The following is a 21,601-nucleotide window of genomic DNA, read 5'->3' on the forward strand; positions in this document are numbered from 1 at the left end:
TTGTACATCATTGGCTTTATAGCCCCTCATGTGTTCTGGTCTTGTACATCATTGGCTTTCAAATTTTTGGATGTGAGTGCTCCTTATGAAGTTGAATCTAGAAAAGTGCTTCGAACAAACGAAATGAAAGTGGGTTTCCTCCCATATATTAAACTAAAATAATTGATACCTCTTTATATTAAAAATGAAAGTTCTTAGCCTGTATACCATTTAGTTCACAAAGCTTATCAGAATAGAATAGTCTGACATAAAAATAGTAGACTACAAAGAATAAAGATATGGATAAGTAAAGGAAACATAATTTAGAGTTTCAAAGGAAATAAATGATTAGATTCATTAGCTTGTGTTTAAGGTTTTTAAGTGCAAGCTTTTTTCTAAACCCAAGAACTCCATAATCGAATTTCAGACATCTCAAAGTTAAGTTAAGTATGTAATATAAAAATGTTAAGTTTAACGTCGGCAAAGTGCAATTAAGTTTTCTATAATATTCATATGGTATTATTTGTTTCTTCTATTTATCGCATTTTTGGGGAAGTGAAGAAATAAAGAATATATTTGTGTTTCTGAATGTAAATTGTAAGACTCATGTGTACTTTTTTCAAAGATATACAAGAGATTTCAAGGTCTTCAACAAGATTTGTAAGGTCAAGACATCGGACTTGATCTATTTCTACCGAAATGTTAAGTAAATACGTGTGTTTGTGTTATTTTTCCAAGATATAATAATTGTCAAAGTGTGCATCGTTCCAACCAAAAGAGTTTCTCTTTTTTTTTGAGGACGTGAAGAGCTTTACGTATTGTCTACACACCTTGACTATCCTTAATTACAGCATGAACACATAACATCCGTAAAACAATACCAACGACAGAAACAGTTTACACTTAAAACAAAATTACCGATTATACCATAGCTGAGTCTTTATTCATTCACACATTTAGTATAAACAACTTATGCTGAAGCACACATTGTGTGAAATAACAGTATCCCTTTTGGAAAACAAAAATGTTCTTCGAATTGTGGTTGACTTTCAAAGTACTATCTATGTAGGTAGGCCTAGGTTTAGGGACAATACATTGTTTATTTACTGGTACGTATATGTGAGCCAACAATTTTCCATAATATATTATAAAAATAAAATGAAAACAACACTTTATTAATTACATGCGTCCGAAGCGCTTTTCTGGATTTACCTTCAGCAGGAACGCGCAAAGCCGAATATTTGAAAGCCGAGGATGTGCAAGAACATTAACAGTTGAAGAGCTATATAAAAAATGATTTCAACTTTTAAATCGTAAACTTCCAATTCCTATGTAGCAATATTTCAGGTTGCACTTCTGTAAATATAGACAATGCAATTTCCAATAGGAACTCCCTTTGCGGCTGAAGCTGTGCCACTTTTACTATGAAGTTTCGTAAAAAAATATATCCTAGAACGGAAATTTGATATGCACTACTTTTTAATTCAAAGGTCAAAACATAGGGCTGTCGGCATATTTTCAACATTTATATGCCCCGAACTTCTAAGAGTTTGAACTTGTACTAAAATTCTGTACTATCCCTACCTCCCCTCTGGGTGTCCCTCAGAATTCAATTATCGCCGCTACCATCTGATAGAGATCATATCTGGGAACCAGTACGTAAACAAAATTAAATATCTATGAATATTATATATCTCCCCAAAAGAAGCGTGGCATGTGCAGCAGCTGTATTTACAAAGTGCAACACTCAGCAGCGCCTAAATATGGAATATACATCTCCTATATGATACGATATTCCATAGATTACGTTTTTGTCAACTATTTTCCAAAATATCTTGCAAGCTTTAAAAAAAATGATTTCAACTTTCCAATCGTGAAATTTCTATTTCTATGTAGCAATATATAAGCAGCGCCTGAATACATGTCTCCCAATTGATACAATATTCAATAGCTTGCGTTTCACATCATATTTCCTGTATAGAAGATAGTGAAAACAAGAAAGATATTGATCCAAGGATTCCTAGTGGTAAAGTTGAAGTCATCCCTTCGGACGTTTTACGGGTGCCATCATGAGTTGGTTGACTTTTCAACTTAGGAATTTTGAATCTCCCTTTAGTATCTTCCGTCTCTTTTTGTTAACTTTAAATAATTCAATTATGGATGTAACACGTCTTCTGATTGACTGAAAGTTTTTTGTCTATCAGCCCATAGACATAATTTTGTCATTGTGACCGTGACGTCATGGAATTTATAATTAAATTGTAAGGAATGACTGTAATATTTTTCCTGTCTATTCGAAATAACCTACAAAATGCACACTTTTAAATAACACGCTACATGGGTTATTCAGTGTGCACCACATTTTTGATTTTGTTTCTTCATAGATAGAAGAAATATTACAGTCATTCCTTAAATAAAGTTTGCTTTCACGCTTTGAGAAAATCTTAATCTGTAGATATTGCAAGATAAAACTAAATACATGTTTTTGTAGAACTCTTTGAAAATACAAAAAGGGCAACCAGTAAATCTAAAATATGTGTACCTTTAAAGCGGCAACAAAGTATGACTGTTATACAAAGGTGTAATTATGGAATAGTCTTGAGATACCTTTTAGATTTTTTTTAACCTCAATGTTATAATGATCAAATAACTCTTTGCTCGATTTGCGCTACGTAAATATACACACTGTCGGGTAAATGTACGCGTAGACGAAACTTGCTAAAATGATTATATGATTTAAAACAAAAAACTCAACGGAATCCAAATCTATTTGCCTTCACGAATTATTCCTGGGCTTGAGAGAAGGTTTATGAAAACTTTAAAAGATAAAGTTTGTTTTAATAAAGTTTACAATAGGTTATTGACAAATTACATACTAAGTACAAGAATATGTCGTGAATTTGTGTAGTTTACACTGTCATAACCTTGTTTCTTATACTTTGAAATGATATGTGCAAATCAAACTAATGTTATTTCATCACGTTTATAGGTGTAGCTGCCGTTGTTTTGTTTATTCCATCACACGTTTTTGGATGCAGCTGCTGTAGTTTTGTTTATTCCATTAAAGGTTAATATTTACGTCATTAACACTTCGAGGGTAATTTAAAACGTAAAAGATTTTGTATCATGATTCCAATCCTTTTTACAGACACCTCCCCGTGAGATTCAACAATAAATGCCCGGGTCCTATTCTTTCTTCTACAATATTGAATTTAATAAAATGAATGTTTGGAGATTGAATATCCTAAACCATATATCTATTTCATCTATTCATTTGCATAGTACGTTAATATATTCGTATAACTTTTTAGAATTTGCAAAAAGAGGCGGAAAATACCAGATTGACACCAAACTCATAAGTCGAAAACAAACTAACAACTCCATGGCAAAAAATAAAAAGGACCAAAATGACAAACAACAGTATACAAAACACAATATTGAAAACAAAAGACTGAGCAACACCAACCTCACCAAAAACCGGGGTTGATTTCAGGTGCTCAGAAAGGTAAGCAAATTCTGCTCAACATGTCAAACTTTTGTATTGTGCCAATGTGTTGATACTAGTTTATATTGATCAAAATGTGTCTTTTAAAACACATTCAATTTTTTTTTAGTTACAAAATTCACTAGTAAAGAGATAAACTGAAAACAATTATGATCTGAACCAAACTTAAAACCCTGAGCAATAATCAGTAAACAAGTCTTGATCAGTATTTCAATGATTTCCAAGAAATATCCTCTGCGATCAACTCATTTATGTTCAGACACCTTACTTATGTTTAGTGGATGCTATGTACCGAAGCAAAATACGAAATACAGAACTGGTGAGGATTTTACAGATAAAAAAAACCTGGTTGACTGCAAACAGTCTTTCCGAACAGATATCACCTGTCGGGGAAACGTATTTTAAAACTAATTTCAACTCGTAACAAGACGAAATGTTTTTTTTAATCCAGATTATGTTCAGATACACATGGCTATTCTAGAGTAAGATTTCTTTCTAACAGATTTAAGAGTTCAGAGAGATAACTTCTTATTCAGCAATACACTTGTAAAGATCATTTTCATCATTGTTTTTTAGGCATTCATGTGAAATTAAATAAAATTAGACGCAGCAGTAGTTTACCGATGTTCAAATCTCATAAATCCATTTAAAAGATTCAAATCAAGGTGAAAACATGAGAGAATCGCATGACATCCAAAAGGTGGAAGAGCGGGTACGTCGACAGGGTGAGCGTTCTCTACTATGCATGCATCACCAGATGTGCGTATTCACTTGTTTCTTTGATTAACAGCGTTTGTCAGTTTTTATGGATTTCCCCTTTTTGAATTTGCCTTAGAGTTTGGTATTCTTGTTATACTTTTTCACACTCATAATGTCAAAATAAGGAATAGGACACAGTCGGTCAATTTACAGACTAGACGACTATTCAGGTATCTTAAATCATCAGACCGCGAAAACATGCTGCTAGTGAGTTGAGATGTCAATGTATATTTGTTCCGCCTAATAGAAGTGCCACTGGAACTTTTTTGTAAACAATACCATAATACATGTTCCTGTTGGAATACATATTCTATACCCTTTATTCCGCAAGGAACACATTTGGTAATATTTGTTCCAGTGTCGATCAACTACGGTGTAATTAGTGATTGTGACCGTAAAAATCATGAAGTGTCGATTTCATTCGTTAACCCTCATAACTGTTGGCGGGTGTAGTTTTTGTGTCAAGGACACACCCCTGTTAACGAAGTTTAAATTCATAGTACGAACATATAACGTATTAATAGAGATATGTTTACTTCACACGATGGGGCAGACGATATGTTACTGCTGAGAAATGGGGAGTTGACAATTGAAAAGTCAAAGTCCTCTCATTTATTATAGATTTTAGTTTCCTTTTGTGTGAATATCGCGACAAAGATCAATGAAGTAGGTTTTATAGTTTCAGTAGTACCTTAAACTCAGGTAAACTGGGTATAAGAGATGCAAGCACCCTTTAAAATGCTAGTTTTTAAGTGACAGGACATCATCAATATATCAGAAAATGAAACCAAAGCATTTTACAAGATGAGTTTTTTTTTTTTGTCTTTGAGTAAAAATACTAGTAGTCAGCATTTCTTTGAAGCATAAAAAAAAATTATGAACGTTGTTGACATACCAGTGATTTGCTACAGTTATATCTCTTATATCTTAGTTCTTGAAACAGTTCAGGAATACAGGTCAGTGTCACCGATTTAGGATGTGTTCTTCCAATTTAGATTATTTCCCTTTGAAGGAACGGCACTTAACAAATTGTATTCTTGTTTCCATATTTGTTAAACTAGCTCCATTGCAGGATTTTAAATAAAACCATGAAATATATTATAATCGCATTTTATTGTCAACAAATTTATTTAAAATTAAAATAACAAACACAATATCAAAACAATAGAGAGATACATAGTCTTCTGTGCGACAATTAAAATAGAAACTAAAGTTTGCAGCACTACCTTCTTTTTCTATCAAAATCCACTTTCTTACGTTCTGAAATGAAGAAACCCTGCGAGGTCTGCTAACATTTGGTAGTTAAAAGTATTGTACTATAGTATAAAATTACAAACTACTACAAATAAACAATTCTGAATTATTGTTAATTTTTTTGTATATAATTTTAGACAACATACATTAAACAATCTATGCAGATCAGAATCTAAAGCATTGAGAATTTCCCCAGAACCGGACATTCCTCTCGGATTCTTTTGACATTCTTGACATTAATTGACACCTCATACACAAACACGTTCGGGGTTGATGGGTACACGTGCCTGAAAGTCCAGCAGGACCAGAAGGTAAACTAGACTCTTCAGGTACAGGTGAATGAGTAGTCATCTCTGGCGGTTCTGGTGATGAAAATTCTTCCTCGGACAGAACTTCATCACCTCCTGACCATTTTGAATTAGCTGACGAAGTATTGCGTGATACCAATAGGTCATCCATGCATTCCGGAAATCGTGGGTATATGAGTGGTCTCATTTTTATTTGATCTGGGGCGGATGTTTTGCGTTTCCGCTTGACATTCTGTAACTCTGTGTTTATTTTTGACAATGTGCAGCTCGTTTTTCTTGTTTTCCTCTGTTTCTTTGTAGTCACTGAAGGGTAGAAGTGAGAAAATTAAAACAAATATATGAGTGTATATTTCAACCACCAAAACAAAAACTGGTTAGGAACAGTCCAGAAAACCTAGCTTAATCGGATTTAATAAACATACTATGTACCTTGGCAACAATCAACCGGCACTGCGATGTCATAGGAATTCGTATCAAGTGACATTTTGTTAAACATCTGTCTAGTGTTTCGAACAGGTAAGTCCAATAAGTGGAATTATTTTAAAAGATGTCAATTGTCCTTATGATTAGGGGATATAATTCCTTTAGATGATATTTTCATCCCCTTAAGGTGATATTTCATTATATTGCTGACGTTTTTTTTTATCCCAACCATGCCTTACTGCCTGACGCAATCACGTACATGTACATGTAACCAGTATGTGTAAAATGTGATCGCATACTGAGAAAGTGGATTTGTGAATATTTTGATGGTTACATATAAAACATTGTATTTGAATCTAACTTCAAACCAACCTTTGACATGATTGGTAGAACAGTTGCCTTGATGCCAAGATAGAGAACTAGACAACTTAATGTATAACTCACCTTTTTGTTTTATTCCAGATTTACTTTCCTCGTTGCTGATATCTCTCATACCGAAAAACAACATTCTATCTGTTATATCCTCCTGATTAAACAAACATAGAATCAAATGAAAAAATCTGATCCATGTACGATTCAAAATTTGCCGTTTTAGAATCTAAAGTATGATGTGTAGTATATTTGTGCAGAAAACCCTCAATGAAAAACTGTTAGTGTAATAGCTAATATCCATTGTTTAAAACACTGTTGTTCATTCACAACGCTTCAATATACACATTTTAAAATATTACACATAATTCATTAGAATCTGAAATGGCAAATTGACGTATATTGACGGTTATTTTGTTGAGTGAAATTTAAACAACAAACATTCAATATGTGTCATGTAATTTCTAAGTTAATATTTTATATAAAAGAAAATATATAAATTAACTGATAGAATATAGAATAAACCAAAGTGAAGAAAAAAAAGAAAAGAAAATATTTGGAGAGATGGCGTTTTATTGTTTTCATTTTTTTTTCAACCGTTAGTGCAATACACAATAACCTTCTTTAACTTTGAAATTAAATATCTTTTATGAATATGTTACCATATTAGGATTGTCACAATGTCCTTGTCTTCTGCTTCTCTCCGTCATTTTCTGTATTGAAGATCTGGTCAAGAAATGCTCCCTGGATAGAAATAAAACCACCATCATGATGAAAATATGGGCAATATCGTTTTGTTTTTAGTTTTTTATTAATCATAAGGACCTACATTTATCATAAATAAGGATATTTGTTTTAATTGAAACAGTGTATAAGGATTTTGAGGTTTCTTTTTATTTATTTTTTTTTGGGGGGGGGGGAGATAGAGTGTTAGTTTTAAAAAATATTACTGCGAACAAATATCTGTTTAACACTGGAGGTAAGAAGTCATATTTTTTATTCATATGGAATAGGTTTCTTTGTCCTGATCATTAAATTATTTTACAAAATGTTTCGGCACAATACCTTCTGTCCTTTTCTGAAATGGTTCAGTATATCTTGTTCCAAAAAATATTGAAAATGAACTCACTTATGAAACGTTACACCTATTAACATTAAAAATACAATTTGAAAAATATATTACTTATAGTCAATTATTTGGAATATATTATACAGTTATGATACTTACTTATTGCAGCAGGTCAGGCGTATGTACTGGTGCTTATTGAAAAGTTCGTCTTCTGATAAAGGGTTGATTTTTATTTTTAAACGAAAGACGATTGGAGCAAATGTAATCACGTGAACCTTCTTCATCTATTTCTATGGATCAATATCTTTACCAATATGACATCAGACAAAAGCTAATAATATACTAGTATGTTATCTCACGCCAATATGATAACTACTCTCAAATGAATTCACCTTCATTCTCGAAAAAAACCATACCTGTCTAGATTAGACAATTAAAATATTTTGGTTTGACATGTATATTCAAAAGTTGTTTATACTTTTTCTACCTTCCCTATTTAAAAGATTGTAATTTATACAATGGCTTGATACTAGAAGATATTTCAGATAACCATAATGTTACATATACCTTTTACAAATTTAGTGAAATCTCGTATGGTAATGAGAGGTAGGGCCAATTTGTCAAGGCCTTGTTTCATCCAAAGTCCATTTTCGAAAAGGAGTTCTCTCTGTTTATGATTTCAACAGAAGCACGGCTTAATATGCATTTTTCGAGGTTGTTTCAATATCAAGTAGTATAACTAAACATTTATAAATGAACAAGTGAAAATAGATGAACTACAATTTTGAAAGATTATGCCAAGGGTTGAGTATCTATAAAAGCAATGACCAAGATGGATGTTCTATATCAAAAGAAAAGATCTACAAGATGTTAAGTTGTGTCTTCTCTTTCAGAATGTTCCGATACAATTAAGGCAATAGTAGTTTACTGATGAAGACAAACACAGGTTACAAACACAGACTGAATGAGTTAAATGAACTTCAAAAAGAAAGGTAAGCTTCTCTTGCTATGCACGCATCAAAAGACTTTCAAATTTACAGTCAGTCAAAATATCTCAATCGGAATTGGACACAACCGGTATGATACAGATCGGATACCTATTGGAACGAACTGTGCGCCTCTCCAACATTGCCGACCTTTTCTAATTTTCATATGAATCGGAGTTCCTTCAAACACTTGTCAAAAACAAGAAGATCAAAGAAGCCAGATCATTTAATTTCACATTCAGATATATTGATTATGTTCTTTCCATTAACAATACCAACTTTTCTGATTGGGTTCCTTTGATATATCCTCCACAACTAGAAATTAAAGAAACAATAGACACGGCTTCCTCCGCCTTATTTTTAGACCAATACATCGAACTTGACATAAGCGGTCATCTCAGTACCAGAATCAATGACAAACGAGACGATTTTAATTTTGAAATTATAAATTCCCCCCACCTTAGCAGCAATATACCAACTTCACCTGCATATGGGACATAACATTTCCCAACTGATTCAGTATTCAAGAGCTTGCGGCTGCTACTCATACTTTATACCAGGATTATGTCAAAGAACGTCTCGTCCATTTTTTTAAAAAGTTCAGCGAAAGATACCAAGATCTTGTTAATAAATATTCCGTGTCAACTTCACAAATAATACATGATAGCCTCAAAGTACAGATTCTTGGTACTGACGTTGTTTATCATCTTTACTACGTGTCATAGTGTTCTATTTATTTGTCTTTGTATAGTTTTAAACTTATCTGTTTAGTCAATTATTGGTAATATACTTTTGGCGTGGCTCAATATGTATACATCCCGCCTGTGTTATTGTGCTATGGCCTTTTTGTATTCTTGTCTTTCATTTTTTTGCTTATGTGCTTTGTCTACAGAGTGTCTATATGCCATTTTGTTGTTCTTTGTTGAAAACAGAATTTGTTTTCATAGTGATTAAGATTATAACACAATGTTGACTGCTGTACCCCAATTTTTGAAATTTTTACCTATTATGTCTTTTGTTTTGCTCGCACATTGTTGTCAATATAATGGAATTCTAAGCGATTGTCATACAAGTGAGAGATTTAACTAGATATAAAACCGGGTTTAATCAACAATTTTTTACATAAGATAATGCCCGTACCATACAGGACTTTCGGTTTTGAATTTTCCTTGGAGTTCGGTGTTTTTGTTATTTTGCTTTATACTTTGGTATTTGAAGATCTAACCCTGGTAAAACATGACACGAGTGAGACACATACATATCGTATCATGTAACCAATTCGCTATAGCGACTGTAAAACGTATGAAGTGTCGATTTCAGTACTTCTTCCCCACAACTCTGTTAGAGCATTTTTTAAAGGAGCACACTCCTGTTAACGAATACGAATAAGAATATATGAAAACTTTATTTAGATTCGGTATGATTACAAACTACAAAACATAAGTTCAATAGATATTTTTACCAAATACATACAAACATAAACAACAACATTAAAACACAACCATGCAATCAAACTAAACAAAGAAGCACGCATAAAAGTAAACACAGCACAAACATGACAAAGCTAATTATACAGGCTAGCCTAACTATAAAAGGACAAAAAAAATGTAAAATAAGCCCACTGATATAAAATAAAAGCTTATCTAAATGCAGAACAGCGACATTCCGAGATTCGTGTTGCTCAGTCTTTAGTTTTCTATATCGTGTTGTGTGTACTAGTGTTTGTCTTTTCATCATTTGTCGTTTTTTACCTAGGCATTGCCAGTTTTCGACTTATGAATTTGAGTATCCCTTTCGTATCTTTCGCCTCTCTTTTTTATGTATATTTCACCAAATAATTCAAAGTGGTTTTGATCACAAATTCCTCAACTGTCAAGCTGAATAAATAAACTCATCATAGATCCCAGGATGGAAGTTTTGAAAACCAGATGCGCGTTGGTATCTGTCGCCTGCATTTCAGGACTGTATAAGCCTCTTGAACTGAGAAAAACTGTTCGTCCTAAAATGTCCCGGAAAACTGTTTCACAATGTAGTAGCAGCTCACCGTAAGTAGTAGTTTTAATATATGGTATATCAAATATATTGTTATATCTGAAAGAATATTTCGATTGTTTTACTTTAAATAAGTTTTGTAAACATACAGCTGATAAGTAATTAATATTTTTTAAACGTTTCAATTATCATTGTTCTCATTCATTTGACTTGCAGAGAAGACATCTTCGTTTTTTTTTCAGGTAAATTATTATAGAAATGTCCTCATATACAAAACGTTTTCCTTCTTTTTTTTTTGTAATTTTCTCTGTGCATAAATGCCATAACAAAGGGCAAATGTTAAAATTACTCAAGATGAATAGGATTTTTTACCAACCGCCAAAATTTTAAATTTATCAGTGTTTGCTTGCATCTTATTCACCTTGAACCAATTTATTAGTGACTCAGATTCTATTAATGAAATTACACTATTATAATCAGGGTTTCAATAGGAAAGGGTATAATCATATGCATACTTGTACAGTAATCCCTTTTTGATAAATAAAAATATATCATTTATAAAGATGTTGAAAAGGAGGCGCCCAGGATAGATCCTGAGAGTACCCCTTTCTGGATGTCAGCCCAGCCAATAAGACATAGTTCAATTTCATATTTTGCTTTCTAACAGATAAGTATGCTTTTAGAATAGAAAAAATTGAAAACAACACGTTTAATAATTTCATGCGTCCGAAGCGCTTTTCTGGATTTACCTTCATCAGGAACGCTCAAAGCCAAACATTTGAAATCCGAGGGATGTATAAGTACCGAAACAGTTGAAGAGCTATATGACAAAAATTCCTAAAACAAATAGCCAAATCCATCTAAGGTCAACTTTGCCTGAGGGAGTTGAAACCTTAGTTTCTTTATAATTTCAAAAAAATTGAAATTGAATGACAATTTGTCAACTCTTTTTTTTAAATAGGCAGGATACTGACTGGCCTGTAACTTGATTTGTCTAATTGGCTAATATTCTTGTGTAGCGGTGTAACTTGAGCGTCTTTCCATCTTTCAGGAAAAACACCTGTATATATTGATATGTTAATCAATGATGTCAGATGAGATGAAACAACAGATTTACTACATTTGAGAACTTTAGCAAGTACACTTTCAACACCAGTAGCATTTTTGGCATGTATTTTCTCAACTTTGTCTGGTGTTTTTTTCTGGAAACTTAAGTGGATGTTTCCACTGTGATTGTTTATTTCCGCAATGCTATGGTGATTAGATTGCTCATATATCACATCATTCCCGATCATATTGGCAACAGTAGATAAAAAGCATTAAAATGTCTTGATACCGTTCAGTATCATTAAATATTTCATTTTATTTGTAATTAAACCACTCTTTGTTCACCAGAATGGAACTTTTTAGAGAAAAAGGGTTAATTGTGGATCTACTAGAGCAACATTCTAAAACAAAATGTTCATACATTTCTTTTAAAGCTTGATATGTGTTTGCTGTTGAAGGCCGAACCGTGATATTTATATCCTTGTACTTTAATCCCTAGTTGACAATAATACCGCATCGCTTTATTTTTATTAAACATGTCAACATATGACAATATCAACAGCAGTGTGGTGCATTGGATAACAATTTGATTTTACTAAAAAATGGAAAATTGTTATAAAAATACTTTCATATTGTGGATTTCTTACTGCATTAAATCTCCATTTTGTCTATATCGAATACATCTCTTCCCTGACTATATCGTACATTCGTATCCTCTGTAACTGCTTCATAATATATATTCACCATGTTTGTCCAATAATGACCGTAAATATCAATATCTCTTAAACTAAAAATATAAAATATACAAACAATTTGTAACATTGTTTGGTAGAATATTCGAAATTCTTGTTTTTTCTAATTTTATTTCCATTCAGTTTTATACCTATGTTGTGCTTACATTTTTTATGCAAGTAATACAGCCAGAGACATCTTTTTCAATAAAACAAAGGGAATAATTTATCAAATGTTCTTATCCAAAAACAAAGATATAACGTTGATGTATAATTATATTAACCATTGAAACAATGAGGTGGTCTTAGAATTTGATAGTTTCGATAGACAAACATTTTTTTTCATGATAAGAATATTTTTAGTATAACTGACAAAAGGATTGATATTTTCCAACAAAGCAATTGATAAATGAATATGAACAGAAATATGTACACATCATTTAAATATAAACAGAAAAGAATGTCGTGTAGACTATTATGTTGTCGAAGAACTACTTCAATGAACTTACAGTCCAAACGTTTTACTATCGCAATCATTGGTTGGTTGATCGATACCATGTGGTTTTGTCCTGACTCTTGAAAGACATGTTATCTTGGTTTTAGATCTATACAATGTTTAGATATAATCGGATCTGCACATTAATTGATTTGTCTTATTCACTTATGTGACAATTTGACTGAGTCTAGATTTGTATGACGGGGACTGCATGTATAGCAGGAGACCTTTACTCTGTCAGTGCCCCCAGTCTTGCTTTTCTTGGAGTTAATTTGATTCCTTCTGTTTTGCCTTGATTTGTATATTCAAAATTGATCGAAGAGGTTTTAACAACCGTAAACTATTGTTGATTCTGATTTGTTGAACCAAGGGAATATATGTATTAAAGGATGTAAATATTGCATGAATAATATCCTTACTACCATCACAAGGTTAGAACCCCTCCTAGACTGTTAGACAGTAATAATTTCCGCTAAGAAATGATATGAATAGTGCTAATTCAAAATTTCAATTTACAAATTTGTTAATCATTTTTTTTTAAATAAGGTTCGTCAGACAATATAGATTATAAAGCTCCTAACGTTTCTATTATACATAATGAATATGTTAAGGTTTTTCTTGTCGAATAACACACCGAGTTAAATCAAAAGTTTATTGTAATTGCTTCAATGTATGAAAAATTCAAGTCACTTGGCAAGTAATTTATTATATTAACTTTATAGTAGAAGGGTCTTACTTTTTCTCTGATTTCATGACATCTTTACCGAGGAAAAGCAGTTTATTCTTTCAACAACTTAAAACGAACTTATTCAGAATATTTGTTTTCTCTTTTGTCTGCCGATAAATTTTTCATAACAAAGTTTTCATTTTTATTTTATAGGACTTCATAACATATAATTTAAATAAACAAATATAAAAACCTTATGAAACAAGAATCGAGATGCTATCCTTTGTACCGCTAAAAATTTTGTATATTTTTCTTTTATACATGAATAAAAGGAGATGTGGGTAAACACCATTGCGACAGCAACCCAAACAACAAGCAAAAAAATCATAAACATTTTAAAAGTTTTTTGTTTCTCCTTATACATGTTATAAACAATGTAACTGATAGTATAAGTAACATGTTTTACACAGTCCGTTTCTATGTATGTTGACGTTTGCTTTTATTGTAGTTCAGTGTTTCTGTTGTTTCTGTTGCTCCGATGTTTTCCTCTTATAGCTGATGTGTTTCCCTCGGTTTTAGTTTGTTACCCGGATTTGTTTTTGCTTAATCGAATTATGACTATTGAACAGCGGTATACTACTGTTGCCTTTATTTATACAGTTGTTTGCATGATTTCAGAATAGGTATAAGAAGATGTGGTATGAGAGACAACTTTCCATCCAAGTCACAATTTTTTAAAGTAAACCATTATAGGTCAAAGAACGGCTTTCAACACGGAGCCTTGGCTCACACGGAACAGCAAGCTATAAAGGGCCCAAAAAATGACTAGTGTAAAACCATTCAAATAGGAAAACCAACGGTCTAATCTATATAAAAACGAGAAACGACAAGTACATTTCATACAGCAAAAAAGGTGTTTAATATCAAATACAGTAAAAATAAATCTTTTACGTTAGGACTTACAGTTTTTTCTTCTCATCATTTCAAATGACAAAGGGAAAAACTCATTTCGTTTTTTTTTTATTTAAAGGTTATTCTTTGCATGAGAGAAGAAATACGTCATATACATTGGTTTTCAAAAACCAAAAAATTAATAATGTGTAAATATTTGTTCACACTATGTCTGTTGTCAAAATGAAAACTGCATGAGCGACATTTCTTTGGTTAATAAAAATATTCTACTTAAGTATATGAAAGGTATAAAACTTTTTTACGTCCTCTTTGGCATCTAGCTCTTCAACTGTTTCGGTTTTTATACATCCTTAGCTTTCAAGTATTCGGCTTTGAGGGTTCCTGATGAAGATAAATCCAGAAAAGCGTTTCGGACGCATGAAATTTATAACGTGTTGTTTTCATTTCATTCAGTACTTGGTCGATACCTCTGTTGGTGGACTATCATTCACCGAGAGTATTATTAGCTCAGTAGTCAGCACTTTGGTACTGAAATGATTTATTACAAACCTTTTTAAAATTGTCCGTTTATACATTTATAATTATAATGAAACTAAGGTTTCTACTCCCTCAGGCAAAGTTGACCTTAGACTGATATGGCAAATTTTTTAGGTCCTTTTTGGTCATCTAGTTCTTCAACTGTTTCGGTTTATATACATCTTTGGCTTTTAAATATTCAGCTTTGAGCGTTCCTGATGATGGTAAATCCAGAAAAGCGCTTCGGACGCATGAAACTTTTTTTTTGTCGTTTTTTTTTCGACCCAGACTGCTTGTTCCAAAGTTATCTTTTTGCTATCTTACTATTTTGATCCAAGCGTCCGTAATGAGTCTTATGTAGACGAAACGCGCCTTGTGATCAGGACCGCTTTGAATTGATTGGTGAAATATTTAAATGTCCTTGTTTCTTTATATAAACATACCTAACCGAACGTTTATTGGAGATACAGTTTACTCTTAAAGAAAGAATATGAAGAAAATATATTGATTACATTGTTTAAAGATGAACGATCTTATGAACACTAGTTACTGGTTAACACCCAATTTAAATGACAATCGGATTGTTATCTAAGGTCAAGTTCCAATAAGTTATTTAACGTACCAATCCGTATGCATTTGCAAGCTTAGAACTTTGTTCCTCTTCGAAGGAGAAATTTACACGTATATATTTTTAAACACGTTCTACGCACTTTTATACCTTGAAATTGATAGGTTCGTGTTGCTCATTCTTTAGTTTTGTATGTAATGTTGTATGTTTTTATTGGACACATGATTTTCGAATGTACCCATGGTATTTTCACTCTCTTTTTTTCAAACCGATAAGAATTAAAAGTAAACAGTTTCTCAAACTCCTGTTTGAATAAATTCGAATTGATAATATTTCTTTTTGTCTCTATAATTAATATGTACCGGTATGAAAAATCTGGTACCTGGTATTTTGGTATCTTAATTTGTGATATATGTAACTGTACATGTATAGTAATAAACTTTTAAACTACAAGACGCATTAATCAAAAGTGCCAATAGTTTTTTGTTTGTTTTATTCAATATGAAGTATGAGTATTGGAAATCAGTCGTCTTGGTATCTTAGAATCCGGATAGTTTTGCATAAACTGTGGGCAGTTTTTGGTGTACTACTACTACAAGTTTTTTTTCGATTTTAATTGAAGTGTCGAAATTATTCTTCTTATACAACTTTTTTTTAAATGAGTATTCATGGTATGTCAAGTTGGGATGTATTACAATGCTTATTACTGGTATCAACTAAAAATGATAATTTTGTTCTTTATATTGACAAAAGATTGCTTGTATAATACAAATGAAAGAAATATTGATACACAATTGTTTAAAAGAGGGGCGAAAGATACCAAGGGGGCATTCAAGCTCATAAGTTGAAAATAAACTGACAACGGCATGGCTAAAAAAGAAAAAAGACAAACAGACAAACAGATAAACAACAGTTCACAAACACAACATAGAAAACTAAAGGACTGAGCAACACGAACCACACCAACAACTGGTGGCACCTGTCTAGTTGTTACAAACCCGGTTATAAGTCTAACTCGGTAGATCATTTCGGAGAAATGGGGACCGGATTGTAGTGACGACAATTGGAACATATCCGTTGTCATCTGTGAAACGGATATTCCGAAACGGTCAACCAACTCGTGATGGCATCCGTAAAATTTACGAAGGGATAATATTAACTTCACTACCTAGAACTCTTGGTTTAATAGCTTCTTTGTGAGCAGCGACCCTCTTTCTTTCAAGAAAAGCATGATAGGAAATACAAGCCCTGGAATATCGTATCAACTTGGCGATATATACTCCGTATGCAGGCGTTGATGGAATGTTGCTACATAGAAATGCAAAGTTCACAATTGTGAAGCTGAAACCATCTCTTTTGTCGTAAAGTTTTGTTTTCAACCGATCTTATTGTCAATTTCTAGAAGTAAGTCAAGATATGAGGAATACTTAAGTGTACCTGTTCCTTTATCTCAAGTTCGATTGGATAGATGCGTTGAACATAGTCACCAAATTTGAATTATTTAGTGAGAAAACATCATCTATATAGCGGAAAGGGATGTTAAACGACCTCACAGCCTTAATCCATTCGAAAAGAGTATATACGTCATCTTTCTTGCGTTTAACCCATTGCCTGACATAATCCTTGACTGAATCCATCAATATTTTGAAGTTGTGTAAATTTAGGCTCACGATATTTCGGGCCTTTGGATAACACATTTCGCAGAGAAGTGTTATTGACAATGTTTAGGTCATCAGAAATAACGTGGCCAGCCGGATTATATATAAATGGGGAACTAGCACAGATGAAATAAGGAGGTTTAGACTTGAAGTCGTCAATATTGAGATTCTGCAACACGTGTTTGTAATTGAAAATTTTAGTTGCAATTGGTTTGGTAAAAGAATAAGAAAGGATCTTTAAAATAGGGTATTTTCGAGATAACTGATTTATGACGAAGGATATTGCCCAAGTTGATGGCATCGAGACCTTTGTTGGCAAAGGGAAATTTTAGAAGGGATCTTTTCTCCTTTTCATCTTTTCCAATGCGAACTGGTTTGAAAAATCTGTGACTTGTAACATCCGAGATGATAGCTGTAATCTTATTGGTTTTAATTGGGGTTTGTAACATTGGTTTCCAAACAACATTTGAACAGAGACTGAAATTTTGAAAGGGGTAATGAATAAAGCTTCATGCGACTGTGACGAATACTTAACGACTTTTGTATAAATGGCAGCAGGTTATTAATGCAGACATCATGTTTATAGATGTAAGTCAAGATATGAGGCAGACTTAACTGTATTTGTTGTATCTTTTATTTTAAGTTCCATGTGATAGTTGCGTTCAACATAGTTACCAAATTTTGAATTATTTAGTGAGAGAACATCATCTATCAAGCGGAGAGTGAAGTTAAAGGACATTAAACTGTTGTTGACTTTAATTAAGAGTGCCAACATTGTTTCTCTTTATTGAAAATATTGAAATGGTTATTAGAAATCATTAGATTAGGTATCTAGGTACGGATTGTTTTGCATAAAAGGAGAGCCATATTTCTGTTCAGTAACTGTTTGCCGTAATTGATAGTTCCAATATTTCTACTTATTAATGAAATTCATGTATCAGGGTTTCTTAATCAGTTTATATTGATATCTCAGGATGGATTGCATTTCAAAACACAATTTCTTGCATCAAATGAAATGAACCATAAATAAGTCCGTTTTGTAATTCAGGATAGATATTATGACAAATATATTTGTCCGCGTCAATTGATAACGGCCATAATTGTTATCTATACTGAAAATCATACAATGGTATAAAATATACAGCCTTCATAACATAAAAGTTTTGAAAATGTCTTATCGTATTTATCTTTTTCTTCTAATACTTTAGATAACGTTTAAGTCTGTGTTTGAAATAGTGTAGGAAGAAGGGTTAGTTTCTTTTATACTGAATAAACAATTAGATTCTCTTTTTTTATTTTAAGGGTGTACACTATATATATTAAAGAACAAAGAAATTCCACTTTGTGCAAATTACTATAATTTGTAAATAAGCTCGTCAACTTTACTTTATTTGACCTTTTTATCTGTTGATTCGAGCGTCATTGGTGGGTCTTTTGTAGAAGAAACGCGCGTCTGGCGCATACAATTTTAAGCCTGGTATCTGAGATGAATTTATCTACAACCACTGGGTAGATGCCACTGCTGGTGAAGGTTTCCTCCCCGAGGGTATCACGAGCACAGTAGTCAGGACTATTGTATTGACATGAATTATCATTGATATGGAAATTATTATATATTAACTGTTTACATAACTTTGAATGTGTCGATTTTCTAACCAATGAAAATATTATCTTAGCTATATTTGGCAAAACCTTTAGGAGTCGTGAATCCTCAATGCTTTCAAAATTCGTACTTTAGTTTGCCTTTTTAAGTTTTTCTATCCCAGCGTCACTGATAAGTCTTCTGTAGACGAAACTTCGTCTGCCTTAAAAAATCTTAAACCTGGTATATATCTATGATTAATTGATTGATATCCATTTACCGTATTCTCTACCGGCATATACAAATATTGAAAAATACATATTAAAGGATTACAGGAAAAAGAAAACAATAACGCAAAGTACAACATACCACATCAACAATACAATGCAATTATCGTTTATATAAACAATCTAAGTTCCAGGTCTGGTTTAAGAAGTGCTGAACAAGGTAACATGATGAAAGCTGACCTGTCTGTAGGACGGACCAAAAGCAGAATGTTTAAAGGGGTGATCTGGAGCAGACTTGTCCTACAGACCGACCAAAACAGACGTTTTACCATACCAGAAATATGACAATCGTTTGCCAGTCGTTCGGTTGGTTGATATAGTCGAACGTTTGGTTTTGTCAGTTTTTATTGACATCCCCTTTTTGAATTTACACTGGAGTTAGATACTTTTGTAATAACATTGTATATCTTCACATGTTTAGTTTGGAGTAAACCTGTTCTCGGGGCTACTTAAAAGCAGACCTGTTAACATGTTTTGTCTGAAGCCTACATGTTATCAGAACTAGCATTATCTCTAGAAAGCTAACCAATGTTTTGTCAAACATTTTCAAACTAGCTTGCTTTTCCACTACATATACATTACGTTAACGTCAAAAGCAGTCAAAATAAACCTGTTTCGAAGTTGAAACTTCCACATGCAAATTGTAAAATTGCAAGCTTCAGGCTGAATTTAATGTATAATCTTAAATTTTTAACTTTTAAATCCATGAAAATTCAAATAAACTTTTTAAAACTTGTTTTAACTTAAAATGTCAATATTCTTAATACAGAAATTTGGAGATAAACATACAGTCAAGGCAAATTGGAAATCTTTTATTATCATGAAATTTCATAATAAAATCTACAAACAAACATGAGTTGCCTTTCTTAGACGCTTCTTATCAATTCGGACATAAGAGACTTTTGTCTTAAAAGAAGCTGAAAGGAAGACAACTCCTTTTTTTATTTTTAGAGAAATTATGATAGGAATTTAGAAATAGAGATTTATTACATTTAATCAACCTCGCATATCCCATATGTTATTTTTTACATTTCTTCATTTTTTTGTTTTCTTTCATATTTCCGAAAAAACGATGTTATTGTATTGATAATTTGATCTATGGATACTTCACATTTCAAAATGATTAATCTTGTTGTTGCCTTCAAAATACACATATTTTCATCATAAATTTATTCATGAGTACATGCTTTTGATTTGCAATCATTTGACTATATTTATCCAATCTTACCAGTAATCTAACAAAACCAGCCGTTCGTGTTGTTAAGACTTATTACTATTATTATAAGACTTTTTGTATTTGTTTCTGTGATATATGCCAAAATATATTTGTTGAAATTGATTTTGTTTTCTTATGAAAATGCCTCTATGCGTTTTCAAAATTGTATATTGAAATATTATATTTATATCTTAACAGCAGCTAATTTCTTTATGATTTTGCAAACGTTTAATACCATTAAATATTCCTCTTTCGCATGTTCCAATGCTAATTAATATCTCATATTTACATAATAATTCCTGTCGTTCTTTAACAAAAGATTCAATATCAGACATATATATATAACACTTTTTCATTGGAAGTGTAGATTTAAATGTATATACCATGACAATAAACTCATCATAGATACCAGGCTCAAAATTGTAAATGCAAGACGAGTCTTTCGTCTTCAAAAGACTCATCAGTGACGCTCGCAAAATTAAAAAGGCCAATTAAAGTAAGAAATTGCAAAGCATTGATGACCCATAATTTCGAAAGAGTTTGCCGAATACAACAAATACAGCAAAGGTAATCTTTTCCTGGGTAGAGACTTTACATAATATCACATCAAATACAACAAAGGTAATCTATTCCTGGGTAGAGGCTTTATAAATATCACATCAAATACAGCAGAGGTAATCTATTCCTGGGTAGAGAATTTACATAATATCGCATCAAATACAGCAAAGGTAATCTATTCCTGGGTAGAGACTTTACATAATATCACATCAAAAACAGCAAAGGTAATCTATTCCTGGGTAGAGACTTTTCATAATATCATATCAAATACAACAGAGGTAATCTATTCCTGGGTAGAGGCTTTATAAATATCACATCAAATACAGCAAAGGTAATCTATTCCTGGGTAGAGAATTTACATAATATCACATCAAATACAGCAAAGGTAATCTATTCCTGGGTAGAGAATTTACAAAATATCACATCAAATACAGCAAAGGTAATTTATTCTTGGGTAGAGACTTTACATAATATCACATCAAATACAGCAAAGGTAATCTATTCCTGGGTAGAGACTTTACATAATATCGCATCAAATACAGCAAAGGTAATCTATTCCTGGGTAGAGAATTTACATAATATCGCATCAAATACAGCAAAGGTAATCTATTCCTGGGTAGAGACTTTACATAATATCGCATCAAATACAGCAAAGGTAATCTATTCCTGGGTAGAGACTTTGCATAATACCGCATCAAAAACAGCAAAGGTAATCTAAT

At 32.2% G+C, this 21,601-nt stretch overlaps 1 protein-coding gene across 1 annotated transcript; it reads right to left on the bottom strand.

The window, feature by feature from the left end:
* Positions 1 to 5,337: 5,337 nt before the first annotated feature.
* LOC127709307 (uncharacterized) lies at positions 5,338 to 7,335 on the bottom strand. Its single transcript, XM_052214775.1, has 3 exons — positions 7,260 to 7,335; positions 6,673 to 6,754; positions 5,338 to 6,108 (listed from the first exon to the last, which is right to left on the bottom strand). The coding sequence occupies exons 1-3, from the start codon at positions 7,305 to 7,307 to the stop codon at positions 5,663 to 5,665; spliced, it is 576 nt and encodes a 191-aa protein (XP_052070735.1). The 5' UTR covers positions 7,308 to 7,335; the 3' UTR covers positions 5,338 to 5,662.
* Positions 7,336 to 21,601: the final 14,266 nt, after the last annotated feature.

The sequence above is a fragment of the Mytilus californianus genome, unplaced genomic scaffold (genome assembly GCF_021869535.1).
Source record: "Mytilus californianus isolate M0D057914Y unplaced genomic scaffold, xbMytCali1.0.p SCAF_7, whole genome shotgun sequence".
NCBI classification, from domain to species: Eukaryota; Metazoa; Mollusca; class Bivalvia; order Mytilida; family Mytilidae; genus Mytilus; species Mytilus californianus.